The sequence below is a fragment of the Falco punctatus genome (assembly GCF_963210335.1).
Source record: "Falco punctatus genome assembly, chromosome: 4".
Classification (NCBI taxonomy): Eukaryota; Metazoa; Chordata; class Aves; order Falconiformes; family Falconidae; genus Falco; species Falco punctatus.
Window position 1 is genome coordinate 51,716,294 of NC_137583.1, and position 19,112 is coordinate 51,735,405.

Sequence of the window (19,112 nt, forward strand, 5' to 3'; positions counted from 1 at the left end):
TGGGGTTTTTTTGCCTGCTCCTTACTTCTGTGACTGGTTAGAATAGAGTATTTCAGTTGGAAGGGACCTGCAGCGATCATCTAGTCCAACTACCTTTTAGCGCTTGAAGCTTTTACCATAATTGCAATTCTTGCACTTGCAGCATTCATAAGCTTTCATTTCTAATGTGCATGAGGCTGATATGAGGCACATTTGTGTTTTCCTCCTCTCTGCTTGCTTTAGCTGAGCAATCAGGTTAGTTTGTATCCTGTCACAAGGGATCAGATCTGCTGTTGTGATGGGACAGCCATGGAGTCTGGGTGCTGATAACCAGAGGTTTTGTGGTGTGCCCAGTGCTGGCTTTGCTTTTAAGGATTATTTCATGTTTGCTTTTTGTCCTCTGCCCTTAGATTAGGGATATGATCCTGTGAGTCCCAACATAACATAGCTCTAGGAAGACTCATGCTGAAAAAAATCACCAGTGAGGTGAATCCCTGAATTTTTCTGTTCCAACATACCAGAACTGGAAAGGAAGTTACAAGCAGGTAACTCAGACGGTGTTTTTTTTCATTTCAGTTACTGCCATATATTCAAAAGGTATTTTTTGATTATTCTTTTCAGTAGTCTGTTCTGAGTATGTACATGAGTAGGCATGTGTATGTGGGGATTTCCTGTCATATTTCCCACTCTGAACAGCTCTGGAAGAGGGCTTTGCCATTGGAATTTTAAATTAAAATTTATTTATTTTTCTACTTGCTCTTGAGACCTAGAATAGATAGTCCATGTTTCTGGTGATTTCAGTGCACCTTTAAAAACAATTTTTATTTTTTTTACATTTGCCTTGGACTTGATTTAAACATGTCACGTTTGCTACTGGACCAAAACAAGCTAAAGGGTAAATCCCCAGCTTTTTCTGATGTAGTCTACAACTTCTAAATGTATCCTTCCACACCATGTGTCTGTTGCTTTGCGGGGTACCGTATTCTAGGTTCCCCACATGACTATAAGACAAAACCTTTCTATTCTGCATGACCATGATGTGTAGTGTTTTGGCCTGCTTGTCAGCCTTACCCCTTGCATGGCAAGGTCTCTGAGCAGCAAGAACACACTTCTCATGCTTCCTCTCTCCCAAAATCCTGGAACGTTCATGCTGGTGCTGGACTGTTGGCATACTGAAATTGCCTACAGCCAAGAAAGTGATATTGATTCTTATGGAAAGATGTAGTGCCTTGCTAAAAGATAAGAGCAAAAATATTTCTTCAGGTTTTCCATTTGGTCATTAGGCCAGTGTTCTGGTGCTTCTGTTGCTAGGAGTCTGATTATTTTTAGTTGTATTACTGGTGGGGGAAAAAATAGGTAGATCATTGTAAAACAATCCTGTGGGCATTAAATAGAATTTAATCTGAAATTAAAAGCATAATGGCTGTACTTAGGGTTTGTCTTCCTTTATATGCTTTCTCCCATATAGCTGAAAATGGATTCTTAGGAAAGAATATGAAACAAAACAGCACCTGTGGTGCCTCCCCCAGCTTCTAAACATTTGAGGCTTACAGAATTGCTAAGCCAGATATGCATAAAAACCCTTAATGGGTTTCTTGCTTGTGTGAACTTATCAGACCTTCTCCTCTAGTATTCTTTATATTCAAGATGGTGAAGGCAAGTTGTTCAAAATGACCACCTGGTTTTAGTGGGTAGCCTGTGTTTAGGTCTTGTATTGAATTCATTGGTGCAATCATTAATGGTATTTTCCTGTGGACAAAATGGCTTATTTCATATGCTTTGGGTGTCTTATTGTCCCAGTCTTATTCTGGAGAAGCCAGGAAAAACGTCTCTATTTCCTCTCAGATAAAAATGTAAAGTTCTTGGATAATCATAGCTTTGAACTTTAAAAAAAAAAATTCTGTCTTGCATTCAAGCCTCTCACTTCTCAGCACATTGTTGTGAACCACACCATTTAGATTGAGATTTAAAAAAAAAAGTTAGAGACTAAGTTTCTTCTGCTCCATCTTTCCTAGAAATTTGGTTCGTGTTTTGTTTTAATGTATTATCTTAACCTTTTCTTAGGGCTTTTTATATTGCATCTTTTATACTTTGTAAATCAAATCGCAAGTTTAAGTTGACTGCTTCTGACATCTGTGATTCAGTTTGTCCTTGGTAAACATCCTAGTCAAAAGTCTTACAGTCAAGTCAAAATATGTTTTGACAAGAAGTATCTGCATTAGTTTATTTTACTGTGTAGCATACCCTGGCTTAGTCTTCTGAACTGTGGCTGCTTATGCTTCCCTCCCTTGTTCCCCATGCAAAAATAACTTTCTTTAGATTGTCTTAGCTGTAAAGCCTGTTCTGGTCTCTTCTCTTGTTACTGGTGTGTTGCTAATAGTGAAAGCACTGAAAGTGCTTCAGTCTGTGTCCAAGAGCACTTCCCTTAAGACCACGTTGCTGACAGCTAGCCTCAGTCCTTCTTTTCTAATTGGCATTTTGGCATCTCCTCAGAGTACTGCTTAATTCTTTCACTGCTAAGCTCCTTTTCTTCCTCCCTTTCAGACAGTTTGGTTCCTAGCTCCGTTCCTGCGTATTCTCTCTGACCAGCGGGTCACAGCAGTGGTGCCTGATGTCTCTTCCGCTGGTGGCCGTTCTCTGCCCTTCCTTCCCTTAGGCAAAATCCAGTAGCTTGATCAAATTACCTCTAGGCTCATAATGAGTGCTTGTTGTTTCTCCCTTCTGAGAGAAGGAAGAAGAATGCTGCAAGTCTTCTAAAACAAGTTGGTAATGTTTATTTTTCTTTTATTTATCTGGTTTTCTCACGAGCTTGCTTTCTTTCCCACTTCCAGCTGGACACAGTGCCTTTGCTGAAGCATTGCACATGCTGGAATTGCCCGACCCCCTGATGTATTCCGGGATGGCAGCTAGGTGACGGCAGTTGAGGATGACCCTGACTGAAAAACTGCGTGAGAGGATATCGCGGGCGTTCTACAACCACGGGTTGTTGTGTGCTTCCTACCCTATTCCTATCATCCTCTTTACTGGTCTCTGTATTCTGGCCTGCTGGTAAGTCATGCAAAGTACTTGTTGTCACAGGGTGCTGCTACTTTGTGGGGTTTTCATAGCAACGCCATGAACATGCTCTGGTTTCCCTGTCTTGTGGGCTATCCCAGAAGCTTTTTTTTTTACCTTCATAGATTTTTGTTATGCCTTTTTGTGGGACAAAAGAAAAGAGAGATGAAATTTCTTCTTGTGGTTTAATGAGTAAATAGGAAAACCTAATTGAGTAAGTGAAGTAAAGCAATAAATAAAATAGAATTAACTCCTGGTGGTGAACTCCAAAACCATGAATTAAAAATGGGGAGAAGGAAAGTTGATCTTTCTCTCCATAGTTGCCTGTTCTGTTCTCCCTTAAGCTTGCACTCTTCTTTTTCAGCTCTTGCCTTGGCTCACTTGTGTTGTGTGTGCTTGCAAATTCTTTGCGCTCCTTATGGACTCTAGTTGGGATATGAGTTGCAACTGAATGTAATTTCACTCTCAGAAATGTTACACAGGTCTCTTAATCATTTCCAATGAGATGTTATTATTGCTGGTGTTGAGAAGACTTTTGTGTTCAGATTTGTGTGCAGACACATGTGTGTGCATATACAGATTCTACCTTCAGGTTAATTCTAAGCATCTCGTCTTTTTTGGTCAAAGTAAACCCTACGTGATGATCTACTCTGCCTTTAGAAAAGCTCCACCTGTTTTAGTACAGATGTAAATTCTTCTTGGAGCACCGCTATGAATAAGGCAGACTTCTTTCACATATACAGTTTAAAAATTACTGAAGTGATGATTTTTGTGTTTTCAAAACCTGTGAGATTGCTTCTCATGCCTGTGAGTCTTCAAGCTTGTGAGCAGGAACCAAGGTGTTGCTTTTCTGTTTTTTCACTGCTTCATATGAATTCTTCTAACTGTCAATGATAATAGTTTTATTTTCAGATCTCTTGTTCTGCAGAAATATGAAGCTTCTACAAGGTCTAAGCAAGTGGATTCTACATTCAGTTTAGTTTTGTTAATATGGTTACAAGTAATGGCTCTGTCTTTTGCCTTCAGCTTTGCTGGATGTTGCTTTCACATGTCAGGCCTGCGTGAGCCAAAATGGACTTCCACCAAGAGTCCTGAGTCCCCATGCCACAGCACTACTCTTACTTACGAATTGCTCTCAGAGCTACCAGTGGTATTAGGCTCCCCTTTTCAGTTATCTTTCAGGTGCTGTTGCCTGGGGATAAACGCAGGAGTACAAGACAACTGCTTCAGTGTAAAACATTTATCTAAACAAGTGCTGCATTTTGGGAGAGTTCAATACAAAAACTGCGTGCTTACTCCTTTTCCTAAACTTGTGGTTTCCCAGACAGGAGGAATCTGATCTAGGATTACTAGCAGCTGTCCTCATTCTTCTTGGGAACCTTGTGACCACTAGGTCAGAACTGGTATCTGTCCTGCCTTGCTAGTCATATGTTCAAGCAGTGTGAATTAAGGTGTTTCCACTAAGTCCCTGAAGCTTCAGGCTGGGTTGTGTTTGACAGAGTAGCTGCTGGTAACTGTGTATTTGTGGAAGTGTCTGCATTACTCGGTGCTGATATTTGAGGATTCTGCGGCTGTTGGTTCCCTTTAGGCTGCAGAAGTTTGTCCAAGACACCATCAGGCATAAAGTGAATAGTCTTGTTTCCTTTAATGAGTTTGTCACTTATTAGAAAAGCAAAAAATGGCCCTAGGAGAGACAGGGTTTTAACAATACTGTGCTACCCTCTGAGAGGAAGAATACCTTGCCAAAAAAAATCAAAGTGTAGATAAAGTGTTCCCACTTTAGAAGCAATTTTTGGGGTTGTTTCAGTTCCTGTTTTGAGCTGGTCTGTATTAACTGGTCTTAACTAGGTATTAATTCTGGCTTGAGAAGTGGCATTACTAACTAGGTCAAAACTATTCCAAGAGTCTGGCCGTTCTACACTTGAGCACTTTAGTGTGGTAAGACTGAACTCTGACAGGATATCTGTGCACAGGACACAATGAAATATTTATTGAAAGTTTAGTTTGGGGTTCAGGTCTTCAAGTATTCCTCTTAGAGCCTGAGGTCTGACTCTTTCACTGTTGACCTGGATGATGGGGTGGGCTGCACCCTCAGTGAGTTCGTGGATGATAAAAACTTAATATATCCTGAACTGGAAAGTGGGAAAACTGGATGAAAACTGGGAGAGTGGCTAATATGTGTGGGCAGAGAGGAACCTTATGAAGTTTTGTGCCAGGTCCTGCACTTGGGTCACAAGAACGCCACACAATGCTACAGGCTTGGGACAGAGTGGCTGGAAAGCTGCCTGGTGGGAAAGGACCTGAGGGGTGTCAGTTGACAGTGGCTGAACATTGAGCCGGCAAGGTGGCCAAGGAGGCCAGCAGCACCCTGGCTGGTGTCAGACACGGCGTGGCCAGCAGGGCCAGGGCAGTGCCCGTCCCCCTGCACTGGGCACTGGGGGGGCCGCCCCTCGGATGCTGGGCTCAGTTTGGGCCCCTCAGCACCAGCCAGACCCTGAGGGGCTGGAGCGTGTCCAGAGCCGGGCAGGGGGCTGGGGAAGGGGCTGGGGCACCAGCTTGGGGGGGGGCTCAGGGGGGAGCTGGGGGTTCAGCCTGGAGAGCAGGGGCCTTAGGGGGGACCGTCTCGCTCCCTGCATGACAGGGGGGTGCAGCAAGGGGGGGTCGGTCTGTGCTCCCAGGAACAAGTGACAGGACAAGGGGAAACGGCCTCACCTTGCCCCAGGGCAGGTTTAGATTGGGGATTGGAAAAAAAAAACCAAAAAAGATTTGTCAGGTGCTGACACAGGCTGCTCAGGGAGGTGGTGGAGTCATTGTCCCCGGAGGTGTGAAAACACACCTAGATGCGGTGCTTAGGGACGTGGTTTAGTGGTAGGCTTGGCAGAGCTGGGTTAATGGTTGAACTTGGTGATCTTAAAGGTCTTTTCCAATCTCAACGATTCTGTGATTCAAAGCTCAACACAAGGGAATGTGAAAGGAAGAATAACACCAGGCATCTGTACAGGCTGGGGGTCAACTGTCTGGAAAGTGGCTTTGCAGAACAGGCCCCGGAGGTCTTGGTAGACACCAAATTGAGCACAAGCCAGCTCTGTGTCTTCATGGCAGAGGTGGTCTGCAATATCCTGGCTGCATTAGGGGTACAGCGTTGCCAGCAGGTTGAGGGAGGTGATCCTTCCTTTCCACATGGCACTGGTGAGGCCACGCCTGGAGTGCTGGGTCCAGTGCTGGACTTCCGATTAGAAGGATGACATGGAATTAATCAAGGAGGTCCACCAAATGGCCATGAAAATGGTGGATTGGAGCATCTCTTGTGAGGAAAGGCTAACAGAACTGGGACTCTTCAGCCTGGAGAAGAGAAGTCTCAGGGGATCTTACCACCATATATAAATAGATGAAGAGAGAGTGTAGAGAGAACAGAGCCAGGCTCACCACTTGGTGGGTGCCTAGTGACAAGACATGAGGCAACAAAGCTGAAACACAGGAGATCCTGCTTACACATGAAAAAATACTTTTTTACTTTAAGGTTGTTGAATAGTGGAGCAGGTATTCCAGAGAGCTGGTGTTGGAGTCTCCATCCTTGGAGATGCTCAGACACAGCCCTGAGGCACCCACTGTGGCAGACCCTCCTCCAGGCAGGTTTAGCCTAGGTGATCTCTGGAGCTGATTTCCAGGTTCAGCTCTCTGTTCTGTCTGTGTGCTTTCTAGTCTGCCGGTAAAATTCGTAAAGGAGCTGTGCAATGCAAAATTATATAGGAGAATTGGTTCTATCTCCCTTTTTAGTTTCTCCAGTGTAAGTCCAGTTGATTTATCAAGGTGCTAGGAATGTGCGCTTCCCCTCATGCTTTCTTCCTTCTGTCTTGTGTTTTTTTTCCAAGCTGTAAAAGAAAGCAGTGCTAAAGGGATCATACATCCTTGCTATTGGATAATTTGCAAATAACTCCTCTTTTCTTGGCTAGGTAGCTTGGCAATTGCAGCCCACATATTACTCATTCATTTAAAATGAGAAATAAAACTTATTATATCTACTTAAAATGAAGTTACATTACCAGCTGTACTGTACGTTTCAGGTTCCTTGGCTTGTGCTATAGTTTGGGTATTTTCTTGCCAGAGCTCAAATTCAGGGGCGGCTCTCTATAGTGAACATTTGACAAGTATCCTTAGAAGTCTGAGATGCTTCCTTCTTGTTTGCTTTATGTGGAATAATCTGATATTTGTGGTGTGTGGCTGCAAGCAGTTGTTAGCTCTGTGGTTTGTGCAACTATAGCTGTTTAACGCTAATCCCTTAACAAATGGGTAGGGACTATGATCGTGTAAACCTGGAGCAAGATACTTGGTACCTTTTTCAGGCTGTACTGTGCCAGAATCCTTCTAAACAAGTCTTTTCATCAGATATAATAAAATTTTATAGTTTGGGGGGGGTCAGGGTGCCAAGGCCAACAAAAAGACTCAAATTTCTTTTTTAATCGGGATGCTTGAATATATGAAGTGATACGAAATAAGAGGAAAACAGAAGTGATCAACAGTCACCTCTGACTGCTGGCTACTTGGGGGGGTGGGGCAGGAAATACTGAAAGTATTGTAGGAATGACATGGGAAAATTACTTTTTAGCTAATGTACTGACCCACTTTAGGTTGAAGGTAAGTCCTGGAACTATGTAATCTTGGGCATTTCATGCCTAACCTGCCTGCCCTGTTCTACTTTTTCCTATGCACCTGCTGTTGGCTGCTGGGCAGATGGAGCCTTGGTCTGACCCAGCACAGCTAGCTGTATGTAATTTGGTTTAAGACTACGTCCATCTGAATAGCCTTCCAGAATGCAAAACTGGCAGCTGTGGGGCATGTTCAGCATGTAGTGTGGGTTGGGTGCTGTCTGCAGGAGTTGCTGCAGAGTTGCTTATGGGAAGAACTCATTGATGGCCACAAAGTGTCACATCTGTATTTTTTCTTGTCGTCATATCGTGAGGAGTCTGAGTAATGGTCTTTGGCACCGATTTACTGCTGGAATTTGAGCTCTTCAGAAGAATTTCATTTTCTTAGGACAGATCTCACTGATTCATCTCGACCACCTCACTGCAAAAATGCATGAGAAATGTGCTGAAATTTCGAGAAAGAAGCTGATGAAAAATAACCAAGGCCCAGCTTTGAAGTAGAAGCTCATTTAGGTGGTGTTTCTGTCCAGCATGATTGGTAAGAGACCCTCAGCACTGCTGGCATAGTGATGTAGATTAATGTCTGAAACAAGCATGGACCAATTAAGTAGTAAGAACTACAAGTCCTTCTAATGAGGAAAGAAGATAAAAAAGCGATCCAGCGGTTTCATACTGACTTTCGTCAACAGGGAAAGAGCTAATAACATCCTTGACATTGCTGAGAAGGTTAGTCCCAGTCCCTGAAGAAGGGGGTGGAAAAAGGAGAAGGTAGTAAAGCAAAAAGGAAGCATTCTGTATTCTTCAGCCTAAACTAGGGTTAATAAGTACTTACACTGTTCAAGCAAGCAACAGTGGAGTTACATCTTGAGTTCTTGAAAGGGAGAGAGGTAAAACAGGCTTTTCCTCCATTTGTGTGCAAGGATAGCTTGTAAAATTCTGCTGCAGAGCAGTTAACTCAGTTGTTCTCATTTTCCTCCTTCACATATTAGTAAAACTTGACCATCTTTGGGTTCAGATGAATTTTTTAAAAGCTGAAATAAACCACATAGTCTACAATTTATTTATCATCAGTTCTGGTTCTCAACTGATGTGACAACAGCCAGCGTGCAGGTATTTCTCCTGTTCTAAGGGTCAGGAGTCAAGGATCAGGCAGTGCAGTCACCACAGAGTGTCTGTTGCAGGTTGTTTGAATGTATTCTGTCTGGAACCTTGGAAGTATTTTGTGTAGACACAATTTTTAATGTCACCTATAGACAAGAGAGCATATCTGGTTTTGTTAATAAATTAATATTCAAAGCAAAAGCAAAAATCCCTATGACTCATACTCCCTAGTCATAAAGTCTCAAAATCCAAGTGATTCTTCACTTCAGAGGGAGGGTTTTCTGCTGAACTAGCTATTGGTAGATGTAGGACTTGTTTGTTAACTTCTTGTTTTACTGTGTATCCTTTTGTAGGTGGCATTCATTTTCGTCATCCCACTGAAGTGGATCTGCATGTTTGGGTTTTTTTTTTCCTTAGTAGAATGAGAGTGCTGCTTAAGTCTATCTGACACAGGAGTAGTTCCTCCTCCCCAGCTCAGAGAAGAACAGATGATATCTATAAATGTGGTAATCAGGGTAAATTTGAAATTCCTGTGTAGTTGTGAAGAATAGTTTTTAGGTAAAGTAAGAATTTTACATCAAACAGTTCACCCTCTGAAGCAGGTTTAGGGGAATTAAACAGGGTGACTCTTTGCAGGTGGTCATTATTTTACTGAAGCACTAGTTTCTGCTACTAAAGAATTGTAGAACTGACTGGAATCAGAGCCCTCTTGTGTGTGTATGCATATATCTTTCTAAAAGAACATTCCATTTTCTGATGGGTTTGTACTGTACCTTGTGTAATAACCAGAGGAGCTGAGTTGCAGTCAGACTCTTTATGTTCCAAATCCACAGAGAATACAGCCTCCTGTGGGACCACATGGTGAAATTAGAAGCAAATTCTTTGTAATGAGACCTCTGCTCTGCTTTGCAGAGAAAAGAAACCGGCAGCACAGAGCAAGGGGAATCTTTACTTTGGCGGTGCAGATATTTGAAGGCCCTATCAGTGGGAAACAGAGCAAAGCAAACATCACTTACTCAGAAACGGGTATTGTGTATGTGTTCACCGAGGCTAAAAAGGGAACTCGCTGTCAGGTATCTGGCCTTCTCTACCTCTGGCAAGACCCTTTTTATGAAATTTTATCTCTCATTAGCAATGCGTTTTCAGGTTGCTCTATCTTCTGTGTTAGTTTAGGCTGGAAACAGGCTAAAAGCCTGTTCTGCAGTGTGCAGAGTGGAGGTGGTAGCTATTTTAAGGCAACGTATCACCACCTTCCCTGTTACCTAAGACCTGGCAGCTCTCTACTTCCCTTCATATTTACCAGCTGAAGACTGTTCTGGGGTGGTGCGGATCTCCGCTTTGATTCTGAGAAGGAGGAATATGCAATTGTAGGGTTTGCAGTTCTGCTGAGTTGCCAGCTGCCTCGGGCTGACCTGGCAGTTCTCCATCTTGGCCTTCTAAGCTGTCTTGAAAATATGTAAAGTAGTTGGATGAACATTTTTTGCTTGAATTTACCTCATGCTTGGTAACTAAAATGCACACTTGCTTGAATTCAGCGATACCAACTTGTAGATGATCTATTTTTCCTTTATTTTGGATTTGCAGAAGGGTGTCAGGGTGCACTGTTAAGTGAGCAGCTAAAAATAAACCTTCTCAAAACAAAAACTTCTTTTTGAGCTTTCCTGTCATCTGTTTTAGATCCTACTTTTCTTTCCTCCTTTCTCTGTGCTTTCCATTCTGGTGTTCACCTCTTTCCCTGATGGTCAAAATAATCCCTAACAAAGGGAAATGTGAAGAGAATCAAACCTTAGTGCTAGAAATCACTTCCCTGTAACTCACTTGGAGCAGTTCTCACCTTTGGTAAGAACTGCACTTGGAAATGACGTAGGCCTGCCGCATCTGGCAGTCCTTGCAGCATCTAGTGTCTGTGGGAAGCCAGGATGCTTCTGACAACTCAGCAGCAGCTCTTGGTTGGGTGTTTTTTTAAGTATCTCTTTACTTAAAACGTGCTTTGACACTGATGTCTGAAGTAGTTACATTGAATTTCTCTGTATGGCTGAGTGGTTCTTTTTTACTGTCCTTTTTTATTTCTGCTGTCAGTCTGTCTCAAGTATGGCTGACAAGATCAGCTGGTATCACATGCCTATATAGGACCAAATAAATTCAAGAACTAATGTTTTAGCATCTTACTAAAATAACTTACAGAAAGTGTAATCTAGAACGTGTGCTTTGTGTGTTCTTCCATCAGAGAGTCTCAAAACCTTTCATAAACATGAATCCTCAAATATCACTGTGTTGTAAGTAAATATATGCTCCTGCTTCCCTCATGGGGACATATATTTACATTGTAGTTGGCTCAAAATGAGGGAGCTTTTGAAAAAGAGTCCCAATAGTAGGTCTTGTTCCTGAGTTCTGCTGCAAAACAACACCATGAGCCATCCGCACTGTCTAGATCATGTTGCAGTGAGGACTACAGGAGCTAAACGGATGTGTACAGACAGTGGGGTCTGTTTTAACCTTTTATTTACATCTTCTAAACATGGATTTCCTATGGGGCCTTTTCTCTGAAGGTAGTTGCTAGTTCCAGATTTTTTTTTTTTTTTTTTTTTTTTTTTTTTTTAGTGTGCCAGACAATCTGCTAGGAAGTCCTGTTACTGATGGGCGCACATTGGTGTCTTCTAATACCACAGCTGACACAGCTCTTCTAGTCTCAGTAAAATACAGAATCTTAGAATGGTTTGGGTTGGAAGGGACGTTTAAAGGTCATCTGGTCAAACCCCCTGCCATGGGCAGGGACATCTTCAGCTAGACCAGGTTGCTCCATCCATCCAACCTGGCCTTGGATGCTTCCAGGGCTGGGGCACCCACAGCTGCTCTGGGCAGCCTGTGCCGGCGCCTCGCCGCCCTCACAGGGAAGGATTCCTTCCCAATATCTAATCTAAATCTACCCTCTTTCAAAATATGAAGACGTTATCACCGAAGACAAAAGCTCTTGTTCCTGATGGAAGTAATAACGTGTGAGAGTACAGCCATGACTGAAAAGTGTTATGCCTCATTGTCTTGAGCAATGATGAGTATTGGAATTAGGACTCATTAGCTTATAGGGAAATGAAAAGAACTGTTTTACTTGGCAACATGACTTTTGTTGACTGATCAGCCTGGAAGTGTAGAGGAAGCTGAAGGAGCCCATCAGTGTGACCTGCAGAAAATTTTAGACTAGATGGAGCAAATCTAATGCTGTTTTTTATCACATGAGCAAGAGGCAAACGGTTTGAATAACTGCAGTGTTAGGTGCTACTTTCCTTTTCCTTGCCTAATGTCAGGATGGATTAAAAATATGGATCAGAGGGAGCATGTAGATATTTTCCTAAAGTGTAAATCCTGTCCCATATTAATGATTTAATCAACTTGCAGGTAAATGCTGAAGTTGATTTAGATATCAACAGATCTATCCTGACCACAGGCCTGAAGAAGATGGTGGAATATGGGAGTGTCAGTTGCCTTGGTTTGCTGACAGCTGCAGTAGGATACAGTCCTCAACCACGTACAGACATCCGTAGATTATTTTTTTTTCTTTGTCAGAAATTTCCCTTTTGTTCTTCCATTCATTTTGTTGCCTTTGAGTCTTCTAGTAAGTGCCATTTACTCTTCCCTGCATTGCGTCTGCATGTGCTTTCAGGTTTTTTGGACAAGTTTGAAAATCCTAACACAAAAAATAAAACACAATGAAACAAAACCAAACCCCCTTGGTCATTCAAAAATAGCCATTAAGGTGCTGTGAGTTGTTGCATCCTGTATTTTGGGAGGTGACTTGTACTTCAGGATGGGAGTGGTTTGCTTTTTCCCCTCCACAGAAAATTAAACTTCTTTTAACAACAGAAAAAGCAAATAAGGATTTTCAGCTAACCTTCTTTTTAGCTGTTAGCAGACAGCTTGTCCTGTCTTGGATCTTTCTCTGAGGCCTCATGGAACCCTGAGCCAACTGGCAGCTGTATACGGATTGTCGTTGCTTAGATGAACTTTCCTCCTTCCTAGCTTCTCTGGTAGCTTCAGTAGCTAAACCCATGGCTACTGCAAAGAGCAGGTGTGTATGTCGGAGGAGATCATTAAATAGTAGAGGAGGAGTCAGCACACATCCCCTCTCCACTCTGGCAACAGGCATGTTTCTTGGTTATGAAGTAGTTTTATTCAGGTGTAAATATGCTAGTGGCAGAGACCAACTTGGTGGAGCAACTGGCAACCATCTCCAGAGGCTAGGTTTTTTTAAAACATAGAAATCTGTTTTTTTCCAGGTTTCTGTGGTATGTAAGCTGGCATGTTAAGGTCATACCTTATGGCCTCGAGCACAGAAGAGGCGTAACCGAATCTGGAATTGCTTGATGTGACATGCTCAATACTGACTGAACGTCTATGGTTGTGGCCAGGTTGTTATTTTGCAGACAGCTGTGGAAATTTCAGTTACTCACCTTTCGCAGCTGTTCTCCTGTCCCTCTGCCCCACAGCTCGGCCAGCAGTTCGTGTTAACCCCCAAGTGCAGGAACAGGGGTGAGGTCTGTTTAACAGGGCTGTTAATGACCTGGATGAGGGAGCAGAGCATGTGCTCACCAAGTTGGTAGATCATGCTGGAGTGGGGAGAGCAGTCAGTATGGTGGAGAGCCCAGCTGCCATTCAGAGACACTTGGACAGCTTGGGAAGCTCAGCAAAGGCAAAAAGGCAAATGCCAAGTGCTGTGCCTGGGATGGAGTAAGCCCCTGGGGCAGGACAGGCTGGAAAGCAGCTTTGCAGCGAGTTGGACGTGAGGCAGGCAGCATGTCCTTGCAATGGAACGGCCAGCTGCATCCTGGGCTGCCCCAGCAAGTGTAGCTAGCAGGGTTAAGGAGAAGGGAGTCTTCCCTCTGCTTGGCTTCTGTGAAACCACAGTTCTGCATCTGCTCTGGGGCTCTGCAGTATGAGAAAGGCATTGACATACTGGAGCACGTCCAGCCAAGCTATCAGAACGAGAAGCTGTGGAGTACCATGGCGGGGGGAGGAGAGGCTGAGGAGACCAACTGTCTTCAGCCCTAAGTAGTGATCTTACTGCTGGCCCACAGCTACTCATTGGGAGGGTGTAGAGAAGGAGGCAGGTTCTTCTCAGCGTATGCAGTGGAAGGACAAGAGAAAATGGACAGATGGGAAATTCTAAATAGATCCAAGGAAAAAAGCGTTTGTTCTGAGGGTTATCACATAACTAGAATAAGTGCCCAGAGAGGCTGTGGGACTTCAGTCCTTGGAGATACGCAAACCCAGGCTGAATGTGTCTCTGAGAAACCTGCTCTTCTGGGCCCTGGTTTAAGCAGGAGTTTGCACTGGAGCCCTCCAGAGACCCCTTCCATGTGGTGGGGGTCTGTGATGATGGAGGTCATTGCTCGAAGCAGGGCTAACCCCAAATTTAGGCTTGGAGCCCCGTGTGATTGACTTTTGAATATCTGCAGCAATAGAGTCCACTGCTACTCTGGCCCCTTTTCCAGTGTTTGACTGCTCTTATTGTGAAGAGTTTTTTTCCTTATGTCTACTTGGAATTGTCTTTGCTGCAGCTTGTGTCCTTTCCCTGTACATCCCTGAGACAAGTCTGGGGTCATCTTCGCTATAACCACTAACTAATTAGCTGAAGACTACATCTTAGAATCCCTTCTCAGTCTTCTCCAGGTTGAATGAGTCCAGTTAACCCAGTATCTCCTTTTGCACTGTGTTCTCCTGCCATGTCACCATTTTGGTGGCCTGCACTGGACTAGCTGTGGTGGCATGGGCTGGTGAGGCTGGCAGGTACCTCTGGAGGTCATCTGGTCCAACCCCCCCCCTGCTCACGCTGGGTTTGGGGGTGCTGTAGTGAATAAGCAGGGTGAGGGGGGGTGGCTGCTTGTTCCCTAGGCTACCTGTGGGTGGCTGGGACAAAGGGAGGGATGCAGTCATCTTCTGGGAGATGGCAATTTCTTGCTTCTGTAGGCTAAGCTCATTGCACCCACTGAAATGACCTTCATCTCTGGCTACAGAAGTTAGCTTTCCCCACCTGGCAATTAGTAAGAAGGCCAAATCCTTGCATCCCAGCAGGTCTTTGGGAAGTGAAAAGAATCCACATGCAAGTGACACCTCTGCCAGGATTTGGGGCGTTTTTGCGTTGAAAGGCAGTAAGAGGGGAAAGAGTTTTTAAGGTAGGATTGCATCCTACCAATCTTGCTCAACTAGGAAGAAGTACTTGTGAAATGTTGAGCATCCGGAACAGCTCAGCGTTTCCATCACCTTTTACTTGGTGACATAACCATGACTTCTGGCAGTAGACAGGTCTTCACCACGGACCGTCAGCTGTGTTGCTCTCAGCCTTTCCTGCAGCCTCTGGGTATCGAGGCTTCCTGAGTGGTGCAGTGTGTGGGCGCTGCCTGTGTTGGCCTGTCTGGCAGTAGCCTGGTCTTAGAGATGCAGATTCAATCAGAGAAGCTTCTGAAGCCTAAGCTGCTCCATCAGTGCTGGTGAGGCAAAACCAGCCTGTCCCGTTGTGACTCCTGCAGCATGCTGACTGTTAGAGTCAGTGCCTCTAACTTTGAATGAGTTAAATTCTAGAAAAGACTCTTGTTCTGACTCCTTAAAACTGACAGGTGATTACATAGGGAAATCCATCTTTGGATAAGCATGTTGTATAATTCGAAAATATTTTCCCTAGATTTCTGGACAGTCATCAACATCAAAGTCATTTAATGAAAAAATCATTCTTCCACAGTCACTTGTTCATCTCATTCTGCTTTCTTTATCATGTATACTCAGTTGTATTAATGTCTGTCTCAGCCTCAGTCAGACACAGCATGTATCTCCCCCAGGCTTTTGTTTTCAGCAGATCATTTGTGACAAGCAGGTGCCACATGTCATTCAGAAGGGCTAAAACTGATTGCTGCTTGTGAGAGAAAAGAGGCTTTGCTGTGTCTCCAGACTGTGACTTTTGTTGGGCATCTTCACCTGAAGTGTTATGACCTGATTTTATTATTCCTTTTTCTCTTCCCTTGCATTGCACAATGAAATGATAATAATTAGATGTTTTATTTTTGTCAGACTAATAAAAGAATAAATCCAAGAAGCTTTGCCTTTGATTTCATTGTTCTTTTTCAGCCTTTTGTTGTTTGGTCTGGAGCTTTGTCTTTAGCTGTTGCTTGTCCTGTCCATGGCTTTTGATGATTCAAGCTAATCTCTAATGAAGTGGGCACAGTGTTGCACGAAAACAATTCCACAGCCTTTATATTTATCCTGGCAATATTGCAAGAAAAGTTCAGCTATAAACAGGAAAATACATCAGAAATTTAAGGCCTGATAGATTGTTGTGCATCAGACAACAAAAAGAAGTTTGTTTTGATGCTGGCAGTTCCAGCTTGTTGGTTGATACCTCTATAACAGCAGGCTTGATTTTTCCACCAGTTCAATTCTGATATGTTTTTAATTACTTTTGAGAACCTCTGGAGCTAAACCCACTGTTCTAAACTCTCTGAAACCTCATTTTTTCAACTTGCAAATGGTTTGAAGCCTTTGTTGTGGGATAGCTGCTACAATCATCTGAAGATTGTAGTAGCAAAGGCGAAAGAAGATAAATATTTTGTAGCTGTTATGGTGTCTCTCATTGCTGCTATTAAAAGTGCTTCGAGGACCAATGAAGTTAATGAAAAATACTGGAAATAGTTTAAATGAAGAGATTTAGGTAATTAGTCTAGGGTTTGGGTCAGGAAAGCAGCCATCTGAGTATAACAAATGTCTTTTTTTTTTTTGTGCGGGCTACAGAACAGTTGAGACATGGCTGTTCTTACTGTTCTTAGCACTGCTAACTTTTCAGGTGATGGAGAGTAGTTCAGGCGAGGTCCTGCAAGAATTTCCCTTCTTTTTCTTCTGGAACTTTTAGCTATCCCTTTCCAAAGGAGGAAGACCAAGTTACCTCTTGTGTTGCTGAAACACATCAAACAGTTCATATGAAAGCTAATGCCTTCTTGTATTGCAGCTGTGTCTCCTGTCCTGCGGAGTTCAGCTTATGCTGGAGCAAGCTCATTTTTCATGGCCCATTCATTTTTTGAGCCCTTCTGTATAAAAGCCTAATTTAACAAAAAAAAAATAATAAAAGCATAATATTTTTTAATTATGTCTTAACCATAGTTACCCACTGCTGAAGCTGCCACTGCCTGGAACAGGACCTGTGGAGTACAGCACCCCTGTGAAGGATTACTCACCGCCCTCTCCAGACTTGAGTCTGCAGCAGGGGGATCTCAGTGAGCGTCCCGACTGGGTGAGTCTTGCGCTCTAGGGGTGGGGTGTGCTGGAGGGGGTCGATGAGGGGGTGAGCCATCCACCTGCACGTTACTGTAATCAATGGAAAATATTTGTGGGGAGGTGGTGCTTTGTGTAACTGCTAAGTTTAGGCTTTATTTGTCTTGTATTGCTTTGTCAGAAAAATGGATGCTAGGCATTTGGGAGAGTTAAAAGCTCTGAAATGCTGGTTAAGAGCCTATTTTTCAAAGGTAATTGTACCTAAGGTAAATAGTACACTTTTTAAAGCATTATTAGGTTTTAAATAAGTTTAACGATGGGTTCTGGGATAACGGCCCCCAATTTCCTAATATCATATGAAGGCATGCATTTTCCCTAGAGCAGGAGGACAAGCCTCCTACTGACCCTGCTTCACATTCCTGCCCTTGGCCTTCTCTGAAGGGTGAGGATAGGGTTTGATGAGCCTTTACTGCTGTAACTGTTTGCAGAGATGCTACCAATAATTATGGTGGTGGTTCTCTCTGAAAGGATCTGGATTCTGGCTATCAGCCAGCTTCAAAGATCAGTAACTAGCTGTCAGAGTAGGAATGTCTGTCTGCCCTGGAGGTGGAAGGCAGACTGTCCAGCTCCTCAGCTCTTGCAATTTTTTCTCCTTTGGCTTCAAAAATACTGCATCTACCAGGGTTTTTTCTGATGGTGTAGGTAGTCTAGGCTTCACCTTCAAGACACAGGCTTTTTTCTTAAGGTCACAATCAAGTGGGTTTTGTTTGAATTTTAATTTGGGCTGCCAAAGACACTCTCTGTGGAGCTAGCTATTACAGTCTGGTCTACAGGGTGTAGGGATGCTTGAAGAACCTAGTGAATTGAGCGTAATCTAAAAGTGAGGGGTTTTTTTGTTTTGAGGTTTTTTTAATTGACTGGTATGTATCGTGCAGGTAAGTGAGACTTATGTCCTTATGTTAAGGGTAAGAAATTAATTTTCTTCTGCATGAGCAAACTGGGGAGTCCTGATGTTTCCGAAGAAGGCTAGTAACCTAGTCCAGGAAATCAGGAAACAATTCTAAAATCATCCTTTGTAACCTGCATTGTTCTTTTTCATTCCGGGGTGTCTCTTAAATAGAAGTTACCTGTTGGCTTAATGCTTTTGATGCCTCCAGCAATCTGCTCTCTCTGCTTGTGTGCTCTTCTCACTGTGAGTGAAATAATTTGCTGCCTTCTACGCTCCCTGGTGCCACTGAGAGCTTTTTGCACTATGCTGTTAACTCAGGCTGCTGCTGGCTGATTAAATCTTCCCTTCTGCTTTGTTGCATAGTTCAGCTAATAGAGCACAAAAGTTCTGGCTGCCACAGCACGTTGGTGCTGCAGTCCCCAGAGCAGGGTCAGCAGCCTGGGTACAGAGACCAGGAAGATTCAAACGGCACCCAGCAGAATCAGCACAGGCTGGGGGATCTGCAGTGTTGTGAGAGGCAGTGAGTCCCTGCTCCTGCCTTTCATCCCAGTACCAAATTCAGCAGGAGCTGGGAGCCTCTGCCTCACAAAGAAGTGCAATGGACTGATGCCAAAATGGTCAGTGGCATTTTGCCTTTTTGAGAAACAGACTCTTTTTGTTCTTGCGAGGTTGGTACTGTCATGTTTCACCTCTAATTTGGGAAAGGAAAATATAGGCTGGCAAACCCCTTCCTGAAAGGTTGCCAAGCTGTGGTCTAATTCTGCTAAGCAGCTTCCCACTCACTGTGTGTTTTCATTCTCCCTCTCGTTTTCCCCACAGTATGTTGGTGCTCCCGTGGCCTACATTCAGCAGATCTTTGTGAAAGCTACAGTCTCCCCATGGCAGAAGAACTTCCTTGCTGTTGATGTATTTCGTTCACCCCTCTCCCGCGTCTTCCAGCTAGTGGAGGAGATCAGAAACCATGCCCTGAGAGACAGGTAATTACTGTTTGTTGAAGTTTGTGTAGAAGGCAGACTGGCCACTGTTGTACACACCTAGCTTCTAAATTACCACACATAAGTCTGATTATTAGCTTTAATTTTGTAAGATTCTCAAAATAAAAAAAAGAGATGTTACTGCTAACAAGTGATATC

The 19,112-nt window shown here is 43.5% G+C and overlaps 1 protein-coding gene across 5 annotated transcripts in view; it reads left to right on the forward strand.

The window, feature by feature from the left end:
- SCAP (SREBF chaperone) overlaps nucleotides 1-19,112 on the forward strand; it is a 68,443-nt gene that overhangs the window by 19,187 nt on the left and 30,144 nt on the right. For all 5 annotated transcript variants that reach the window (XM_080385759.1, XM_080385763.1, XM_080385762.1 and 2 more), the window contains exons 2-4: nucleotides 2,811-3,027; nucleotides 16,920-17,049; nucleotides 18,799-18,956. In XM_080385759.1, the coding sequence (XP_080241885.1) occupies nucleotides 2,906-3,027; nucleotides 16,920-17,049; nucleotides 18,799-18,956 (410 nt within the window). In that variant the 5' untranslated portion in view covers nucleotides 2,811-2,905. The remainder of the gene's footprint in view (nucleotides 1-2,810; nucleotides 3,028-16,919; nucleotides 17,050-18,798; nucleotides 18,957-19,112) is intronic.